The following is a 20,346-nucleotide window of genomic DNA, read 5'->3' as shown; positions in this document are numbered from 1 at the left end:
AGTTAGTCCCTTTCTGCCTGGACTGCATGATCACATTTTCATGGGGGATACTAGTAACCTCAACCAAATCTCTATTCCCATTCATCTCCATTCATCAACTGTTCCAAGCTTCTTACTGTTCCCCTAACACGAACTATCATATTGTCCTCTTTCTGACACCACAAAAAATCCACCAGAATATGTGCATTTCAATCAAAATTTATACTTTTGATCATTATATTCTGAAAACAAGACTAACTAATCATTCTTGTGCATTTCCATTGTGCCTGCCTTCCACAAGCCTTCCCTACTGCCTCTATGAGGTGCTTCTATGTTCGCTGCAGCATTGGTGATTAAATGCTCCTGACTTTCAATTGAGCAGACTGCACATGACCTTTGAGGACTGCATAGAGGGTCCGGATTCAGACTACACCACCTCAGTGGTCTGGGTTGGTTGGCTCTCAGGCAATAACAACAGCACTGATGGAGTGACAATGGTGCCAGTATGAATGTCATTATTCTGAAAGAGAGAGCAGTAGGTTTGTGCTTCATGGAGCTACTGCCTGGGTGACAAAAGTTTGATGGACTGCTGTAATGCCTTATGAGTTCCTTTGACTAGTCGTAGCCAAAGAGAGCAGCCTGAATTTCCACTGGACCACTCAGGAAGCTGTTTGTGCTGCAATGCAAGCTGTGATATCAGTCGTCAAATACTGTTGATTCCACAGGATTGTTGATGGAGGGGATTAACCATCCCATGCTGAAAAGGGTATACTCCAAGATGTGTACAAAGCCTTGATGCTGGACTTCTCCATGTTCATGAACATTCTGCACAGGCTTTCAAGTGTACCAAGCATTTGGTTATGTCTTCTTCTGTAGCCTAGCTCATCAAAGTCATCATCTGAGTGCTCTACAGCAGAACTCGTGTGCATGGCAAGCTGGCACTCAACCATCCTTTCCCCCTGTACTGGTTTCCGGGTGTCTTAACATATGCAGATTCATATCCTGTTCGTGTCTGAGCTACTGACTGAGCTTAAAATCAGGTGGCAATGTCTGTTGATTATCTTCCTCTTCTTCCAATGGCTCGGCAGGTTCCAGGACTTTGGTATCTGAAATTAAAAAGATAGGACAGGGCTGTGGTGAGGGAAGAGGAGAGAGTAGGAAGTGCTTGTTTACATAATTTGAAGCTTCTCAATCAGAAGAGATTGCTGGATTTGGAGGAAGTGGGATAAGAGTTGGAACATTACATATGCTGATGCTGCACTGCCAAAGGCCCTAGTGATGTCCCATCTGAACTTTCTTCTCCATGCGGGTTACCATATGCTGGTTTCTTTGTCGTCCTCCTGTTCTTTCTTGCTCCCTGGTTTAATTCAGCAGCTTCTCCTGCAAGGGCGAGAAAGGTGTTTGTGAATGTCCTACAATTTTTGCGGGATATTGGTTGTCATAGTTAAAGAGTTTTGCCAGTGTGTGCAAGGTGTGGTTGTGAGGCTTGTAACAGTGCTAAGTGTGGGAGGATGAAGTCAAGTGTATGAATGGTATGATTGACTCCTGATAGATAGAGTATGTCGGTACCGGGATTATGGTGGTTACTGAATTGAGCAGTAAATTAGGCTGTCTGTGCATTTGAGAGGATATGCTATGCACTCACTCACTTTTGCAACTCGTATGACTATTTAACATCTCCCTGCACTGCATCCAAGTTCTAGGAGCAATGTTTCTGGCATTGACTTTGAGGCTTCTTCCTGCTACTGACCCCTGAGTAAGTGTCTGGAGGCGTCCTACCTCTTTGTAAATCTTCCCAATGTCTTAAACATGTAGTGCGCACCCTCTTGCATGGTCATTCAGTCTTCATTCTTTCACAGGACATATTCACTTTTGAAATGACCCCGACCATTTCCTGCAGCCCCAGTTCACCTCCACTTTAAGAGGTTCAGGCTCCCTTTAAGTAATGCTGGTCACTTGTGATATTGGGTCTACTACTGTGCAACAAGGTCAGCTGCATGCAACAATTACATAAAGCAGCAGGCAGAATTAATTTATTGTGCTGCTTACAACACGGTGACAGGGCATTTGCCAGACCTACCCAATTTACTCCCCATAATCTCTTTCAAAAAGTGCCAACATTGCACCCTCTACAAATTGCCCACCTTCGCACCTCAGTTTTTGGACAATATCATCACATTCTCTGAAACAACTCTGAACACTATTTAATACAGTAAGTGCAACATTTGTTTTACTCGCAGCAAATTAGTAGCCCTCACAATGAGACATTGTACATCACATGGTATAAGACTATTGTTACAAATTAGCATATCCCTCAACTGACTGAACAATATCACTTATGTGTCATTACTTAAATACCTTACCAAGAGAGAAAGAAAAACACAAGTGAAATGAGCAGAGGAACGATGAGTGAAATGGCAGAAGCAATGAGTAAAGCAACATAAGTTTATATTTTAAGCACTGGCCTAAAATAAATGTACCTTGAATAAATAATTTACCATAACTGATTTGTAATCTAGGACAAAGGTTCGGCACAACATCGTGGGCTGAAAGGCCTGTTCTGTGCTGTATTTTCTATGTTCTATGTATTCCAACATAATTAACACCTGGGTAACTTTGGTTTTTCATATTTTTACAAGGAAATGTGATCCTGCATTCTGACAATTGCAAGTAATATCAACGTCATATTATAATATGAGAACTTTGAGGAACAGGCAAGTTCTTTGGTGGCCATATCCGAAGGACTGAGCAGACAAATCAGAAGGTCATTGTGTGAGAAACCTCTCCACTTTGCAGCACATTGAGAACACACCTAAAAGTGCATTTGTTCAAGAAATCCCTATTTTTCAGAGATCAACCATCCAACCCCCACCCCCCAACTACATTTTCACTATTTTCCTCAATCTCTTCATTCCATCCAGATCAAATTGAGGTAAATATTGAAAATTAACTTAGTTTTGGAAGATCAGTAACCACCAACAAGAATCGTATTACTTATTCTCTAAAACATATGCTGTGGTCATATTTTGCATTACCTTGTGACTGAATTTTTAAAAAAATCATTTATGGGATGTGGGCGTCGCTGGCTAGGCCAGCATTCATTGCCCATCACTAGTTGTCCTTCAGAAGATGGTGGTGAGTTGCCTTCTTGAACCGCTCCAGTCCTTAAGTGTAGGTACACTCACTGTGCTTTTAGGGAGAGAGTTCCAGAATGTTGACTCAGCGACAGTGAAGGAATGGCGATATATTTCCAAGTCAGGGTGGTGAGTGACTTGGAGGGGAACCTCCAGGTGGTGGAGTTCCCAGAGACCTGCCGCTCTTGTCCTTCTGGATGGTAGTGGTCGTGAGTTTGGAAGGTGTTGTCTAAGGAACCTTGGTGAGTTACTGCAGTCCATGTTGTAGATGGTACATATGATTGCCACTGTTCATCGGTGGTGGAGGGTTTGAATGTTTGTGGAAGGAGGAGCAATCAAGCAGGCTGCTTTGGCCTGGATGGTGTCGAGCTTCTTGAGTGTTGTTGGAGCTGTACACATCCAGGCAAGTGGAGAGTATTCCATTACACTCCTGGCTTGTGCCTTGTAGATGGTGGTCAGGCTTTGGGGGGGTGGGCAGCAAGAGGTGAGTTACTCGCCATAGGATCCTTAGTCTTTGACCTGCCCTGGTAGCCACAGTATTATTTTGGATAGTCCAGTTCAGTTTCTGACCAATGGTAACCATAAGGATGTTGTTTGTGGGGAATTCAGCAATGGTAATGCCATTGAATGTCATGGGCCAGTGGTTAGATCGTCTCTTGTAGGAGGTGGTCATTGTCTGGCACGTGTGTGGCACGAATGTAACTTGCCACTTATCAGCCCAAGCCCGGATATTGTCCAGGTCTTGCTGCATTTGGACATGGACTGCTTCATTATCTGAGGAGTCTCGAATGGTGCTGAACATTGTGCAGTCACCCGCAAACATCCCCATTTCTGACCTTCTGATGGAAGGGAGGTCATTGATGAAGCAGCTGAAGACGGTTGGGCGTTGGACATTATCCTGAGGAACTCCTGCAGTGATGTCCTGGAGTTGGGATGAGTGACCTCCAACCACCACAACTACCACCACATGCTGCCAGAACTGCTGAGATTTTCCAACATTTTCTCTTTTGACCACGACCATCTTTTTTTGTGCCAGATATGACTCCAACCAGCAGAGAACTTTCCCCCTGATTCCCATTGATTCCAGTTTTGCTTGGACTCCTTGTTGCCACACTCGATCAAATGCTGCCTTGATGTCAAGGGCAGTTACTCTCACCTCATCTCTGCCATTCAGCTCTTTTGTCCATGTTTGAACCAAAATTGTAATGAGGTTAGGAGCTGACGACCCTGGCAGAACCCAAGCTGAGCATCCATGAGCAGATTATTGCTGAGTAAGTGCCACTTGAAAACACTGTTGATGACTCCTTCCATCACTTTGCTGATGATGGAGAGTAGACTGCTCGGGTAGTAATTGGCTGGGTTGGATTTACCCTGTTTCTTGTGTACAGGACACACCTGAGCAATTTTCCACATTGCCGGGTAGATGTCAGTGTTGTAGCTGTACTGGACAGCTTGGCTAGGGGTGTGGCAAGTTCTGGAACACAAGTCTTCAGTACTATTGCTGGGATATTGTCAGGTCCCATAGTCTTTGCAGTATCCAGTGCCTTCAGCCATTTCTTGATATCACAAGGGGTGAATAGTATTGACTGAAGACTGACATCTGTGATGCTGGGGATCTCTGGAGGAGACCGAGATGGTTCATCCACTCAGCACTTCTGGCTGACGATTGTTGCGAATGACTCAGCCTTGTCCTTTGCACATATGTGCTAGGCTCCTCCATCATAGAGGATGGGGATATTTGTGGAGCCTCTTCCTCCAGTGAGTTGTTTAGTTGTCCACTACCATTCAAGGCTGGATGTAGCAGGATTGATCTGATGCTTATATCTGAGCTTAGATCTGATGCGTTGGTTGTGGAATCGCTTAGCTCTGTCTATTACTTCCTGCTTATGTTGTTCGGTACACAAGTAGTCCTGTGTCGTAGCTTCAACAGGTCGACACCTCATTTTTCCATATGCTTGATTTTGCTCCTGGCATGCTCTCCTGCACTCTTCATTGAACCAGGGTTAATCCCCTGGCTTGATGGTAATGGTAGAGTGGGGGATATGCTAGGCCATGAGGTTTGAGATTGTGGTGGAATACAATTCTGCTGCTGCTGATGGCCCACAGCGCCTCATGGATGTCCAGTCTTGAGTTGCTAGATCTGTTCGAAGTCTATCCCATTTAGTACAGCGGTAGTGCCACACAACACGATGGAGGGTATCCTCAATGTGAAGACGGGACTTTGTCTCTACAAGGACTGTGCGGTGGTCACTTCTACCGATACTGTCATGGACAGATGCATCTGCAGCAGGAAAATTGGTGAGGATGAGGTCAAGTATGTTTTTCCCTCGTGTTGGATCCCTCACCACCTGCCGCAGTCCCAGTCTAGCAGCCGTGTCCTTTAGGATCTGGCCAGCTCGGTCTGTGGTGGCATTATATCTTGGTGATGGACATTGAAGACCCCCACCCAGAGCCCTTGCCACCCTCAGTGCTTCCTCGTGTTCAACATAGAGGAGCACTGATTCATCAGCTGATGGTGGCCGGTACATGGTAATCAGCAGGAGGTTTCCTTGCCCATGTTTAACCTGAAGCCATGAAAATTCATGGGCTCCAGAATTAATGTTGAGGACTCCCAGGACAACTCCCTCCTGACTGTATACCACTGTTATTCAACCTCTGCTGGGTATGTCCTGTCTCAGGGGCTATTAGGACATACCCATTGTCCACACCTTGCACACACCATCAGACAGTGATGGTGCTGTCTGGAACATTGTCTGTAAGGTATGACTCTGTGAATATGACTATGTCAGGCTGTTGCTTAACTCGTCTGTGAGACTAGCTCTCCCAACTTTGGCACAAGCCCCCAGATGTTAGTAAAGAGGATTTTGCAGGGTTGGCAGGACTGGTTTTGCCGTTGCCGTTGTCGTTTCCGTTGTCTGGTTCGATGCCAGATGGTCTGCCCGGTTTCATTCCTATTTTGTGTTTTCGTAATGGTTGAGTACAGCTGAGTGGCTCGCTGGCCACGCAAAGTGCCATTTAAGACTCAACCACATTACTGTGGGTCTGGAGTCACATGTAGGCCAGACCAGGTAAGGGTGGCAGATTTCCTTCCCTAAAGGACATTAGTGAACCAGATGGGTTTTTACAACAATCAACAATGGTTTCATGGTCATCATTGACTTTTAATTCCAGATATTTGTTATTGAGTTTACAATCCGTCGCCTGCCGTGGTGGGATTCGAACTCGGGTCCCCGGATCATTTTCCTGGGTCTCTGGATTACGAGTCCAGCGACAATACCACTATGCCACCACTTCCTCGGTGAAACTGGTAATGCAGTAAAATGCAAAATAAAAAATCCAGGTCTATTGTATCATTAAATTTACAAGTTTATTCCATTAACCAGTTGTGCCATGTCAGTAAAAGTAGTTCACTTTGTTGTCATAACTACTGTAGTCAACTATATTAGATCATAAATGCCGATTTGGGGGAGCCATACATTTGAGCCAGGGAAGTGGGACGGAAATTTTCGGAGATGGGAGGAGAAAGGAATTAGGACACAAAAAGATTTGTTTCTTGGGGGTCGGTTTGCAGGATTAAAGAAGCTGGAAGCGAAGTATGGGCTGGAGCAGGGGGAAATATTTAGATACATGCAGGTTCGAGACTTTGCCAGAAAGGAGATGCAGAGCTTCCCAGTAGAGCCGGCTTCCACATTGCTGGAGGAGGTGCTGACGACAGGGGGACTGGAGAAGGGGGTAGTGTTTGCAGTTTACGGGGCTATTTTGGAAGAGGGGAAGGCACCACTGGATGGAATCAAGGCAAAGTGGGAGGAAGCGTTGGGAAAGGGTATGGAGGAGGGGTTATGATGTGAGGGGCTCTGGATGGGGTAAACGCATCCACCTCGTGCGCGAGGTTGGCGCTGATACAGCTGAAGGTGGTATGAAGAGCACACCTCATGAGGGCGAGGATGAGCTGGCTCTTTGAGGGGGTAGAAGATGTGTGTGAACATTCCGGCGGGAGGGGTGGGGGGGCAAACCACATTCATATGTTTTGGTCCTGTCCAAAGCTGCAGCGTTACTGGAAGGAGGTTTTTAGGGTAATCTCTAAAGTGGTGCAAGTGAAACTGGACCCGGGCCCTCGGGAGGCTATATTCAGGGTGTCGGACCTGCCAGGGTTGGAAACGGGTGCGGAGGCAGATGATGTAGCCTTCGCCTCATTGATCACCCGAAGACGGATCCTGTTGGAATGGAGAGCAACCTCTCCACCCTGTGCCCTGGCGTGGCAGGGGGACCTGCTGGAGTTCTTGATTCTTGAGAAGGTCAAATTTGAACTGAAGGGAAGGATGGAGGGGTTCGACAATTCATGGGCATTATTCATTATGCATTTTCGAGAATTGGATTACATCGAACATTGAAAGGGTTGAGGGGGAGAGGGACCATATGTGTTAATGGTGACTATGGGTGATTCCTGATTCCATTTTGTTATTTATTTATGTTAACATGCGTGCTGCTGTTTGGGGGTTTGGTGCGAGGATGGGATTGTTGTTATTGATATGGGGATTGACATTGAATTCGTTACTGACTATTGTTTATTGTTGGTGGGCGTAAATTTGGGAGGAAATGTGAAAAAGGAGAATAAAAATATATATATTTTTTTTAAACTATAATTTATGACCATAAACATTTCTTTGTGGACCAGCTAGTTGTGATGGGCTTTCTTTGCTGACAGGAAGATGCATTCTTTTGACCTTGATGTTTCGGAACTGGTAATATTTCAGCTATATTGGTGTAATAGTTTAAGGTCACATTGAAAACTCCCAGATTGAAGTATGATGCTGGTAATTAGATTTACTATTACGAAAACCCCTGACATATTCTCACTGTAAAGCATCAGAGCTCTGCGGAGGTCAGCAGTTTCATTTTTGGAATTATGTGATTTATGTAAAATTTAACTGAACTGTCAAGACAATCCATTGAAGTAAATCTTTAGTCCATTGATTCGTGAAATCATAACGCAAAGCCATTCCTGCAACAGAAGTGAAATGCCAATTTTCTTGATTGCCATCTGTTTGGTGCAAGAATGATGGGGTCTTGGATACAAAACATTACTAATATCTTCATTCAATATGTTCTGTTACTTTCTGCAGCCAAATGAGTCACTTTTATATTTGGAAGTTTATGGCTTGTAAGTCTATATTCAAACCATACAACCATAAATGCTTTTGTTAGCACCAATGAAAATGTTGATTAATGACAGATCCACAAATGGTCCCACACCTCTGGGTGAAAATGGTTTTACCATGAGTATAAAATGGGCTAAATTTAGAATAAGTGAAAATCTGTTGAACTCCATTTGCATACATAAAAATTGACCATTGAGTTCAATAAGTTAGGTTTTATTATTGGATACAAAACCAAACAGCATGAAATACATGCAAAGGAAACAACTATAATTTGCAGCAGACTGCTTCAGCCACTGTTGAGAGTTTCATCGCAGCTATTTGGGGAACACAGAATATTCATGTTCAAATCGTAGCACACCAACAAAGGAAACAATTGAAGGCAAGTAAACTTTTAAAATGCAATGCTTTTAAGGTTTGTTAGACAATGACCAGTGCTATAATGACTTCTCCGGACTCGTTACACTCTCGCTCAAGCGAAATGAGGCCGGTGAATAGAGGGAGAGGCCGGGGGTGGGGGACTCTCGGCTGAGGATGGGGACCCTCGGGCTGTGGTTGGGGGATCCTCGACTGGGTGTGGGCTGCCATGGGAGAATGGGGGCGGAGCACTGGGGGGTAACTGGGAGGCAACCGCTCACGGCACCGCCATGCCAACTTCTGGATCATGTGTACCCATTCCGGGGGCAACCATTGTCTCTGCCTGTCTGCCCCACTGATCACCCATAACTCCCACCGACTGCCGAGGCCTCTGACCATGCATATGAAGGCTAGTGCTAATAGGGAATTGGCAATCGTGGTTAAGTGAGCACTGCACATATCCAAGTGGATCCCCGTGGGTAGGCGGGCCATGTAGCATGTGGGAGTCATTGCCTAGCATCCCAATCAGAATGTGATGCCTGGATACTGTGCCTGAACACAATGGCTTTGCGTTATGATTTCACGAATCAATGGACTAAAGATTTACTTCAATGGATTGTCTTGACAGTTCAGTTAAATTTTACATAAATCACATAATTCCAAAAATGAAACTGCTGACCTCCGCAGAGCTCTGATGCTTTACAGTGAGGCAACACCACACACACAGCAGCCAACATCCAAACACCCAGGGGATGGGACACCGCTCTGGGGGACTTGACGACGGCCGGAGTGTGGGTGAGTGCCACGGAGAAGGGACCAGCACCCGGTCTAGTTGACATTGTGAAGGGGTGTCCAGGGTACAGGGTCTGGGGTCCGGTGAGGGGGCATGCTGCGGCTGGAGTGCATGAACAGGGCATTCTGGGTGGGTGGGATGGGGAGGTGGGGAATGAAGGGTCCTGGGGTGGGAGCCACCGCTGTTTGTCAGTCTAACACCCTCTCCCAATTCCTTACAGATATTGAACGCTATGGCAGGGATGTAGGACACAGAGATTGCCCTAGTGGTGCTGCTGCTAGGCAATGCGACCAGATGCTGGAGAAGGCGGAAGCAGCAGCGCTAGCAGATGCTCGAGGTGGCGGACCATATGCCGGACCTCGCCCCACACCCTGAGGACCTGGCCATCCATCAGGACCCAGAGGGGAGGCCCGCGACGCCCAGGGTGTACAGGTGTTAATGGTCATTCAAACAAATGACAGCACGTGCCGCAGTAGGCTCTACCTCAACAAGGAGACGGTGCAACACCTCTGCCATGTCCTCGCGGACTTGGCACCATATGGAGGAAGAGGACACCCACTCCCGGTGGCCATCGAGGCCACCGCAGTCCTGAACATTTACGCCTCGGGATCATCCCAGGGCTCAAGCGGGGACCTGTGTGATATCCCACAGGCTGCAGCCCACAGGTGCATTTGACGGGTCAGGAATTCCCTATATGTCCGAGCAGAAAACTACATCATCTTTGACATAGAGCAAGCTCAGCAAGATGCCCGGGCAGCAGGTTTCTCTGCCATCGCCAATGCACCAGGTCCAGTGGGTCATGGTTGCCACGACTGTCACCGGGTCATCTGGGGGTGCCCAGGTTCCACTCCCTCAACATACAGCTCATCTGCGGCCACCAGATGAAGATAATGCACATGGCTAATGACGCCATCACGGAGGCCAGAGTCCTAATACAGCGAGGCCCATGTGGCCACCCGGGCTGCGTTTGAGCGGTGCATCGAACTGCTCAGGATACAGTTTTGATGCCTCGACCGTTCCAGTGGTGCACTCCAGTACACCCCGGAGCGTCGCCCGCTTTGTAGTGTCTGCTGTGCCCTCCACAACTTTGCACAGCAGCAGGGTGACATGCTGGAAGTTGGTGATGAGGAACATGAGGCCACCTCCGAGGAGGAAGATGAAGAGGAGCCGAACCAGCAGGTGCTGGAGGACGAGGCCGGGGAGGAACCTGAGGCGCAGCCGGAGGCTGCAGGATAGGCGACAGTGTTGAGGGTCCGGCAAGCCCTGAGGGCCAGGGAGGCCTTCATACTCGCCCGCTTCACTTGGGATGTGGCCCGGTCTGTCATTGCTACCGTACTCTTCTCCCAGTCTGTGCGCAATAGGGCCCTGGGGATCACCTTGGAATAGAGGGGCAGCTATTTTGAGCCCCGGCTACCCTTGTATCATCTGGCTCTGCCAGCCCTGGTGGTTCCCCATCGTCTGCACCATCGTGTTGACGCTCCTCAATGATTGGGACATGCTCTGCAGCGCCTCAATTATTCACATCTGAGAGTGAGTCATGTCCTGCCGAACCTCATCAAGGTTAGCCTGGTACTGGGTAACACCCCCAGCGAGGCGGACATTCTGCCGATACCCTCAGCCATGGCCAGCACCGACTGCACGACACCTTGGATACCTTCATTAATGGTGCCGATATCATGCGCCAGGCTCCCCACTGCATCGCCGCCCTAGCAGTGTTGGCCTCGGTGCCACGTATTGCCGACGCCATCTCCTGCACCCGTAGCCTCTGGGACTGCTCCAATTGGCTATGGATCTGCTGGAGTGACGCTGAACGTCCCAGCCACTCCCTAACGTCTCCAAAGCTTCAGGTAACCCACTTCCAGAGGCTCAGCATCAGGCTGGGATCCAGCTGTGTCCTGGGATCCAGCATCCTTCCAACTGCTGTCTCGCCTGTGCATCGGCAGCAGTGTGATGCTCTCCAGATTGTGCCCCAGAGGCCTGACCGCTAATATTTCCCACCGAGGCGTGTGTATCTGCGCTGGTGGAGATTGGGGATGACAGCTGTGCCACAACTATAAAGGTTGCGTCCTCGGAGCTCTCCTCCCAGGTGGTGTCATGGACGGCAGTAGTTGGTGCTGCCTGGGATAGGCCGGCGCCATCGGCTGGAGGACCCTCGGGAGAATGGACTTGTGGTCAGTGGGAAGGATTAGTCATAAGGCAATATATTTGACAACTCATATTTGACAAGTCCACTGGGTGGAGCCCGGTGGTTCCTCACCTCTGCAGCGTCCGCCAGCTTCCGCATGGGTGACTGATATGTCCTCAACCACAACGATCACCTCCAGGGCATGCGCCCCGAGGGAGGTGAGGATTCTTACGTCTGGCACCCCTCTGCCAGTCAGGGCCCTCCCCCAGTGGTTATGGGAGAGCTTTTCCTGAGGAGACGCAGCGAGGGCATCATTAGCCACACACGTGGTTCATAGTGGTGGGAGGGTGGTGTGGAGGGGGTGTAGGCGTGGGGGGGGTTGAAGTGGGAGGGGGTGGAGGGAGAGTTGGAGACCGCCTGTGGGGTTGGGGAACAGGACACTCCTCCTGGCCTCCGCCACGTATAGCAGCCTTCCCAGGTCAGCATCCCTGAATCTTGGGGCAGGCTTCCTCAGCGTCATTGTTGCGAGCTGGCTGAGAAAGTGCAGCTTAAGTGCCGCTTATTAGCAGGGGGGGGGGGGGGGGGCGCTGGCGAGTGCGGTCCCGCGAATCAGCTGACGAGCCTTCATTTGCGGCGAGAAGCCAGTAAAGCTACATTAAGTGGACCAATTAGCATTGAATTGAGTTGTCGGCCTCGCTGGGCCGAGCATCAGGAAACTCACATCAATTCCCGCTTGGTACCACACTTAGAAATTATTCTGGATAATCGGCCCCTGGATTTACCAGCCCTCTAAGGATGGTCTGTGAGGTGGGGCACCTGTAAATTGGCAAGGGAAGGTGGGTGGGGGGGTCTTGTTGCCTTCTCACCTCCATGGTGTTTTGCCAGTTGTGGGTAAGACCATAAGACATACGAGCAGAATTAGGCCACTCGGCCCATCGAGTCTGTCCCGCCATTCAATCATGGCTGATATTTTTTCATCCCCATTCTCCTGCCTTCTCCCCATAACCCCTGATCCCCTTATTAATCATGAACCTATCTATCTCTTAAAGACACTCAGTGAATTGGCCTCCACAGGCTTCTGCGGCAAAGAGTTCCACAGATTCACCACCGTCTGGCTGAAGAAATTCCTCCTCATCTCTGTTTTAAAGGATCGTCCCTTTAGAAAGAGATGGTGTCCTCTGCTTCTAGTTTCTCCTACAAGTTGAAACATCCTCTCCACATCCACTCTATCCTGGCCTCATAGTATCTTGTAAGTTTCAATAAGATCCCCTCTCATCCTTCTAAACTCCAAGAGTACAGATCCAGAGTCCTCAAACGTTCCTCATTTGACAAGTTCTTCATTCCTGGGATCATTCTTGTGAACCTCCCCTGGACTCTTTCCAAGGCCAGCATATCCTTCCTCAGATACGGGGCCCATAACTGCTCACAGTACTCCAAATGGGGCCTTATACAGCCTCAGAAGTATATCCCTGGTCTTGTATAATAGCCCTCTTGACATGAATGCTGTATTTGCATTTGCCTTCTTAACTGCCAACTGAACCTGCACATTAACCTTAAGAGAATCATGAACAAGGACTCCCAAGTCCCTTTGTGCTTCTGATTTCCAAAGCATTTCTCCATTTAGAAAATAGGCTATCCCTAAATTCCTCCTTCCAAAGTGCATAATCTCACATTGTATTTAATTTGCCACTTCACTGCCCACTCTCCGAACTTGTCCAAGTCCTTCTGCAGCCAACTTGCTTCCTCAATACTACCTGTCCCTCTACAGAGCTTTGTATCATCTGCAAACTTAGCAACAGTGCCTTCAGTACCTTCTTCCAGATCATTAATGTATATTGTGAAATGTTGTGGTCCCAGCACAGACTCCTGAGGCACACCACTAGTGGTGATGATTTATGCAGGTAGGGCAGTGGATGTTGTCTATATGGACTTCAGTAAGGCCTTTGACAAGGCCCCTCATGGTAGACTGATACAAAAGGTGAAGTCACACGGGATCAGGGGTGAGCTGGCAAGATGGATACAGAACTGGCTAGGTCATAGAGGCAGAGAGTAGCAATGGAAGGGTGCTTTTCTAATTGAAGGGTTGTGACTAGTGGTGTTCCACAGGGATCAGTGCTGGGACCTTTGCTGTTCGTAGTATATATAACTGATTTGGAGGAAAATGTAACTGGTCTGATTAGTAAGTTTGCAGACGACACAAAGGTTGGTGGAATTGCGGATAGCGATGAGGACTGTCAGAGGATACAGCAGGATTTAGATCGTTTGGAGACTTGGTCTGAGAGATGGCAGATGGAGTTTAGTCCGGACAAATGTGAGGTAATGCATTTTGGAAGATGTGGTAGTCATCATTAGTTGTATTACATGTATTACGGCACTGCCCGTATAGTAGAGGTACATGGGTAAATCCCTGCCTGCTGGCTCCGCCCAGTAGGCAGTGTATAAATGTGTGTGCTCGCAGGTGCTGCAGCCATTCTGGTTCCAGCTACAGGAAGCACAACATCTTTGCTCAATAAAGCCTCGATTATTCCACTACTCTTGTCTTTGTTGTGATTGATAGTGCATCAGAAGGTCTAATGCAGGTAGGGAATATACAGTGAATGGTAGAACCCTCAAGGGTATTGAAAGTCAGAGAGATCTTGGAGTACAGGTCCACAGGTCACTGAAAGGGGCAACACAGGTAGAGAAGGTAGTCCAGAAGGCATACGGCATGCTTGCCTTCATTGGCCGGGGCATTGAGTATAAGAATTGGCAAGTCATGTTGCAGCTGTATAGAACCTTAGTTAGGCCACACTTGGAATATGGTGTTCAATTCTGGTCACCACACTACCAGAAAGATGTGGAGGCTTTAGAGAGGGTGCAGAAGAGATTTACCAGGATGTTGCCTGGTGTGGAGGGCATTAGCTATGAGGAGCAGTTGAATAAACTCGGTTTGTTCTCACTGGAACGAAGGAGGTTGAGGGGAGACCTGATAGAGGTCTACAAAATTATGAGAGGCATAGACAGAGTGGATAGTCAGAGGCTTTTCCCCAGGGTAGAGGGGTCAATTACTAGGGGGCATAGGTTTAAGGTGCGAGGGGCAAGATTTAGAGGAGATGTACACAGAGGGTAGTGGGTGCCTGGAACTCGCTGCCGGAGGAGGTGGTGGAAGCAAGGACGATAGTGATATTTAAGGAGCATCTTGACAAATACATGAATAGGATGGGAATAGAGGGAAACGGACCCAGGAAGTGTAGAAGATTTTAGTTTCGACGGGCAGCATGGTCGGCGCAGGCTTGGAGGGTCGAAGGGCCTTTTCCTGTGCTGTACTTTTCTTTGTTCTTTGTACTAGTCACCAGCTGCCATCCTGAAAAAGACCCCTTTCATCCCACTCTCTGCCTCTGCCAGTCAGCCAATCCTCTATCCATGCCAGGATCTTACCCTTAACACATGGGCTTTTAACTTATTTAACAGTCTCCTGTGAGGCAAGATGCAGGCAAACCTCCAACCCAAGGGCCAATTGAGCCAATTAATGGCCTGTTGCTGCCATGGGATTGGGGGCGTGAAGTGAGATGTATAGAAAACTGGTTGGCAGACAGGAAACAAAGGGTAGGAATTAATGGGTCTTTCAAATTGGCAGGCAATGACTAGTGGGGTACCGCAGGAATCGGTGCTTGGACCCCAGCTATTCACAATATATATTCATGATTGAGATGAGGGAACAAAATGTCATATCTCCAAATTTGCAGATGACACCAAGTTGAGTGGGAGGATGAGCTGTGAGGAGGATGCAGAGATCCTTCCGTGTGATTTGGGCAAGTTGAGTGAGTGGGCAAATGAGTGGCAGATGCTGTATAATTTGGATAAATGTGAGGTTGTCAACTTTGGTAGCAAAAACAAGAAGGCAGACTATTATCTGAATGGCCATAAATTAGGAGAGGGGACCGTGCAACAAGACCTGTGTGTCTTAAACACCTGTCACTGAAGGTAGGCATGCAGGTGCAGCAGGGGGTAAAGAAGGCAAATGGTATGCTGGCCTTCATTGTGAGAGGTTCGAGAACAGAAGCAGAGATGTCTTGCTATAATTATACAGGGCCTTGGTGAGGCCACACCTGGAATATTTTTTTAAAATTTAGAGTACCCAATTACTTTTTTCCAATTAAGGGGCCAATTCCCACCACCCTCCTCTCCCCACACCCCACCCTCCTTCCTTTCCCCTTCTGTTGGTACAGAAGCGAGGGTATCGGGTCTCTCCTGCGCAAGGTTTAGTGCTTGTACCGTTTGTTGTGAACTGTTTTAATAATCAGAGTATCCTACCCCTCCTCCCTGTAATGCAAACGTGACGGGAGGGCACCCTGTTTATCCAACACAAAATTAAGTGTTTGTACCATTTGGCCTTGTATATATTTTTTACTGTTTTAATAAAAAGATATGGCCAATCCACCTAACCACACATCTTTGGGTTGTGGGGGTGAAACCCACGCAGACATGGAGAGAATGTGCAAACTCCACACAGACAGTGACCGGGTGTCAGGATCGAACCAGGGTCCTCAGCGCCGTAGGCATCAGTGCTAACTACTGCGCCACCGTGCTGCCCTCCAAACCTGGAATATTGTGTGCAGTTTGGTCTCCTTATCCGAGGGAGGGTGGTCTAGCTATACAGGGAGTGCAGTGAAGGTTTACCAGACTGATTACTGGGATGGCAGTACTGACGTAGGAGGAGAGATTGAATCGGTTAGGATTGTATTCGTTGGAGTTCAGAAGAATGAGGGGGGAATCTCATAGAAACCTATAAAATTCTACCAGGACTGGACAGGGTTGATGCAGGAAGGATGTTCCCGATGGTGGCTGTGTCCAGGACCACGGGTCACAGCCTGAGGATACGGGGCAGACCATTTAGGACAGAGATGAGGACAATTTTCTTCACCCAGAGAGTGATGAGCCTGTGGAATTCGTTACCACAGGAGGTAGGTGAGTCCAAAATATTGTATGGTTTCAAGAAGGAGTTAGATATAGCACTTAGGGCGAAGGGGATCAAAGGATTTGGGGTAAAGCAGGATTAGGCTATTGAGTTGGATGATCAGCCATGATCATAATGAATGGCGGAGCAGGCTCGAAGGGCCGAATGGCCTCCTCCTGCTCCTATTTTTTCTATGTTTCTCTTTTCCCAATGATGGTTGGCGCTTCAGTTGTATGAACACTGATGGCCTCCCTATAGACTGGGGAATTGGGGAGCCCTCCTAATCGGGCATTTTATAACCCACAGAGGGGCTCCCGAGCAACAAAAGCTCCATCCCCTTGCCAGGGTCTTTCAGAGGGTTGGTGCAGACCCAATGGGCTGAATGGCCTCCTTCTGCACTGCAGGGATTCTGTCAAGATGATTTGTAGTTGAGAAGTCCATGCCATACAGCCAGCTAGGCCGTACTGCCTTGGTTACACGGTTTGAAGACAAGGCCGATAAGGGTCAGACCTACTCGAGGAAGCTGAGCAGCCTTTCATCTTCCAAGCTGCAAGCCACCCTGGATAGATTTCACAGGTGCACTAGCATATGTAAACCAACATAGGAGAGAGGTATTAATGAATTGCAGAGGATGATTCTTAATTCTGAATGTTGGCTGTAATGCAAACGTGAAAGGAGTTCTTGCACTAAAAGTTTTTTTTCCTAGGTTTGGCGTTGGTGTTAATATTTATAGCCAAATGAGACCTGAGGCCCAAAAATGAGCTTACATGAATTTCCATCCTTGTGAGTTGGGGAGGATAGCCCTTGCGTTGTTCTTTGTCTGAGTTATACAAGTTATACAAGTTACACACAAGCTACACGCTGAAGCCGATTCGTAGAATCGTAAGATCTACCAGTACAGAGAAAGGCCAAGCCCATCTTTTCTGTGCTGCCTTTTTCAAAATGCTCTCCAATCAGTCTCACTCCTCTGTTCTTTACCAATAGCTCTACAAATTGTTCCATTTCAAGTATTTTTCAAATTCCCTTTTGAAAGTTCCTATTGAATCTGTCCCTACTGCCTTTTCAGGCAGTGAATTCCAACTCACCGGGGCAGCACAATAGCATAGTGGTTAGCACTATGGCTTCACAGCGCCAGGGTCCCAGGTTCGATTCCCCCTTGGGTCACTGTCTGTGCGGAGTCTGCACGTTCTCACCATTTCCTCCAGGTGCTCCGGTTTCCTCCCACAGTCCAATGGTGTGCAGGTTAGGTGGATCAGCCATGCTAAATTGCCCTTAGGTTAGATGGGTTGCTGGGTTACGGGGATAGGGTGGAGGTGTGGGCTCATGTAGGGTGCTCTTTCCAAGAGCCGGTGCAGACTCGATGGGCCGAATGGCCTTCTGCACTGTAAATTCTATGATAATCTATGATAATCTGTGATAACTTGCTGCATTAAAAACTAAAATCTCATCTCCCCTCTGGTTCTTTTGTGAATTATCTTGAATATGTAACCTCTGGTTACCGATCAGCCCACCAGTGGGGAAATATCTCCTTTTTTACTCTTTCAAAACTCGTCCTAATTTTAAGCACATCGATTACATTTCTCTCTATCTACTCTGCTCCAAGGAGTCCAATTCCAGAGGTCTTTCAGATCTCAACCTTCAGCCATATTAATATAAACTAAACATAAAATTTCACAAAAGAACTTGTTAACATTGCCATTTGCATTGAATACCTCAGGTTTTATAATTATTGTTGGAGGAGAGTTAGAAATGGAATTGTAGATACCATAAATGTAATCATGATCGGAAATGTACTACAGTTTTGAGAACATTAATCAGCAGCCTGATGTGTATTGAACTATAAAATGTGAGCAGTGTACAACAAACCTTAACTTTGCAGTAAATGCTTTGCTTAAAGTGTACAATGGGAGCAAATAATAAATCATTTAGTCCAGTATTATTTTGTCACAAATCTTGCAACATTCTTTGTACAGTGTGGTTACGATAAGTGCAAGGAAACAATAATTAAATTCAATGTTTAAGTGGGCATTGCCCGCAATGTGTTGAAATAAATATCACTGTAACAATATCCAGAAAAATGCATAAGAGCAAATTCAATTTTAACGAGATTGAGAACTATAAAATGAAGGATCCATTGTGACCTGTTGATGTTTTATCCTTTGTTAATAGTGTCCTTGATAGTCCAAGCCGACTGGATGAAGAACATCGATTGATAGCACGGTATGCAGCACGACTCGCTGCTGAGGCAGCATCTTCAGTGAGTAGTGAACCAAACAAATTTAAAATGCTAAATTTGGTTGCAACGTAACAGCTCAATATTAGTTGCAGCACCACAAATATATTTTTACTGGTACATTTTTACCAGTTCCTTCAAAGCAAGCAATACAATGTAAAGGCCACTTTGTGCATTGTGTCCAGAATCTGCACTCGATTTCATAGCATTCTTAGAATCACAGAATGGTCAGAACACAGAAGGAGACCATTCGGGCTGTTACGTCTACAGCAGCTTCCACTCCCCCTACTCTTTCTCTGTAGTCTTGCAAATCCTTTTTCTTCAGGTACTTATCCAATCTCAAAGTTCTCCACATATAAAAGCATCACATTTTAATTCCAGATTCTAACTGCTCGTTGTATAAAAATGTTTTTCTTCTTGTCACCATTGTTTTGTTTGCCAATTGTTTTATATCAATTTCCTCTGATTCTAAACTCTTCTGTGAATGGGAACAGCTTGACTCTATCTATTCTATCCAGACACCTCAGGCTAAATTATAAAGGGCACCAATTCTCCACCCCTCTCCGGCTAAAATGTCAGGGGGTTGCTTGCCAAGCGGAACACTGGCATTTAACAGCAAATCAGAGGCTGACACCTCTCCAGTATGGCAGCGCCACTGGGAACAATGGCCACTACTGGTACCACACTCAGGGCTTGAGGCGGTGAACTGTACTGGATCCAGCCTAGCGGTCATCCTGAGTTTGGATGACGTATTGAACCTTGGATGACGAGTGATATTGTAGGCCTCGTCAAAAAGAAAAAGGAGGCATTTGTCAGGGCTAAAAGGCTGGGAACAGACGAAGCCTGCGTGGAATATAAGGAAAGTAGGAAGGAACTTAAGCAAGGAGTCAGGAGGGCTAGAAGGGGTCACGAAAAGTCACTGGCAAATAGGGTTAAGGAAAATCCCAAGACTTTTTACACGTACATAAAAAGCAAGAGGGTAGCCAGGGAAAGGGTTGGCCCACTGAAGGATAGGCAAGGGAATCGATGTGTGGAGCCAGAGGAAATGGGCGAGGTACTAAATGAATACTTTGCATCAGTATTCACCAAAGAGAAGGAATTGGTAGATGTTGAGTCTGGAGAAGTGGGTGTAGATAGCCTGGGTCACATTGTGATCCAAAAAGACGAGGTGTTGGGTGTCTTAAAAATATTAAGGTAGATAAGTCCCCAGGGCCTGATGGGATCTACCCCAGAATACTGAAGGAGGCTGGAGAGGAAATTGCTGAGGCCTTGACAGAAATATTTGGATCCTCGCTGTCTTCAGGGGATGTCCCGGAGGACTGGAGAATAGCCAATGTTGTTCCTCTGTTTAAGAAGGGTAGCAAGGATAATCCCGGGAACTACAGGCCGGTGAGCCTTACTTCAGTGGTAGGGAAATTACTGGAGAGAATTCTTCGAGACAGGATCTACTCCCATTTGGAAGCAAATGGACGTATTAGTGAGAGGCAGCACGGTTTTGTGAAGGGGAGGTCGTGTCTCACTAACTTGATAGAGTTTTTCGAGGAGGTCACTAAGATGATTGATGCAGGTAGGGCAGTAGATGTTGTCTATATGGACTTCAGTAAGGCCTTTGACAAGGTCCCTCATGGTAGAC

At 47.1% G+C, this 20,346-nt stretch overlaps 1 protein-coding gene across 20 annotated transcripts in view; it reads left to right on the top strand.

Annotated features, from left to right (window-relative positions):
* The window catches only part of dtna (dystrobrevin, alpha), a 513,111-nt gene that overhangs the window by 428,608 nt on the left and 64,157 nt on the right, over positions 1 to 20,346 (top strand). For all 20 annotated transcript variants that reach the window (XM_072467819.1, XM_072467814.1, XM_072467818.1 and 17 more), the window contains one exon: positions 18,650 to 18,737. In XM_072467819.1, coding sequence (XP_072323920.1) covers positions 18,650 to 18,737 — 88 coding nt within the window. The remainder of the gene's footprint in view (positions 1 to 18,649; positions 18,738 to 20,346) is intronic.

Source organism: Scyliorhinus torazame, chromosome 11, assembly GCF_047496885.1.
Source record: "Scyliorhinus torazame isolate Kashiwa2021f chromosome 11, sScyTor2.1, whole genome shotgun sequence".
In the NCBI taxonomy this organism is placed as follows: Eukaryota; Metazoa; Chordata; class Chondrichthyes; order Carcharhiniformes; family Scyliorhinidae; genus Scyliorhinus; species Scyliorhinus torazame.
This window is presented reverse-complemented; position numbering and strand designations above follow the sequence as displayed.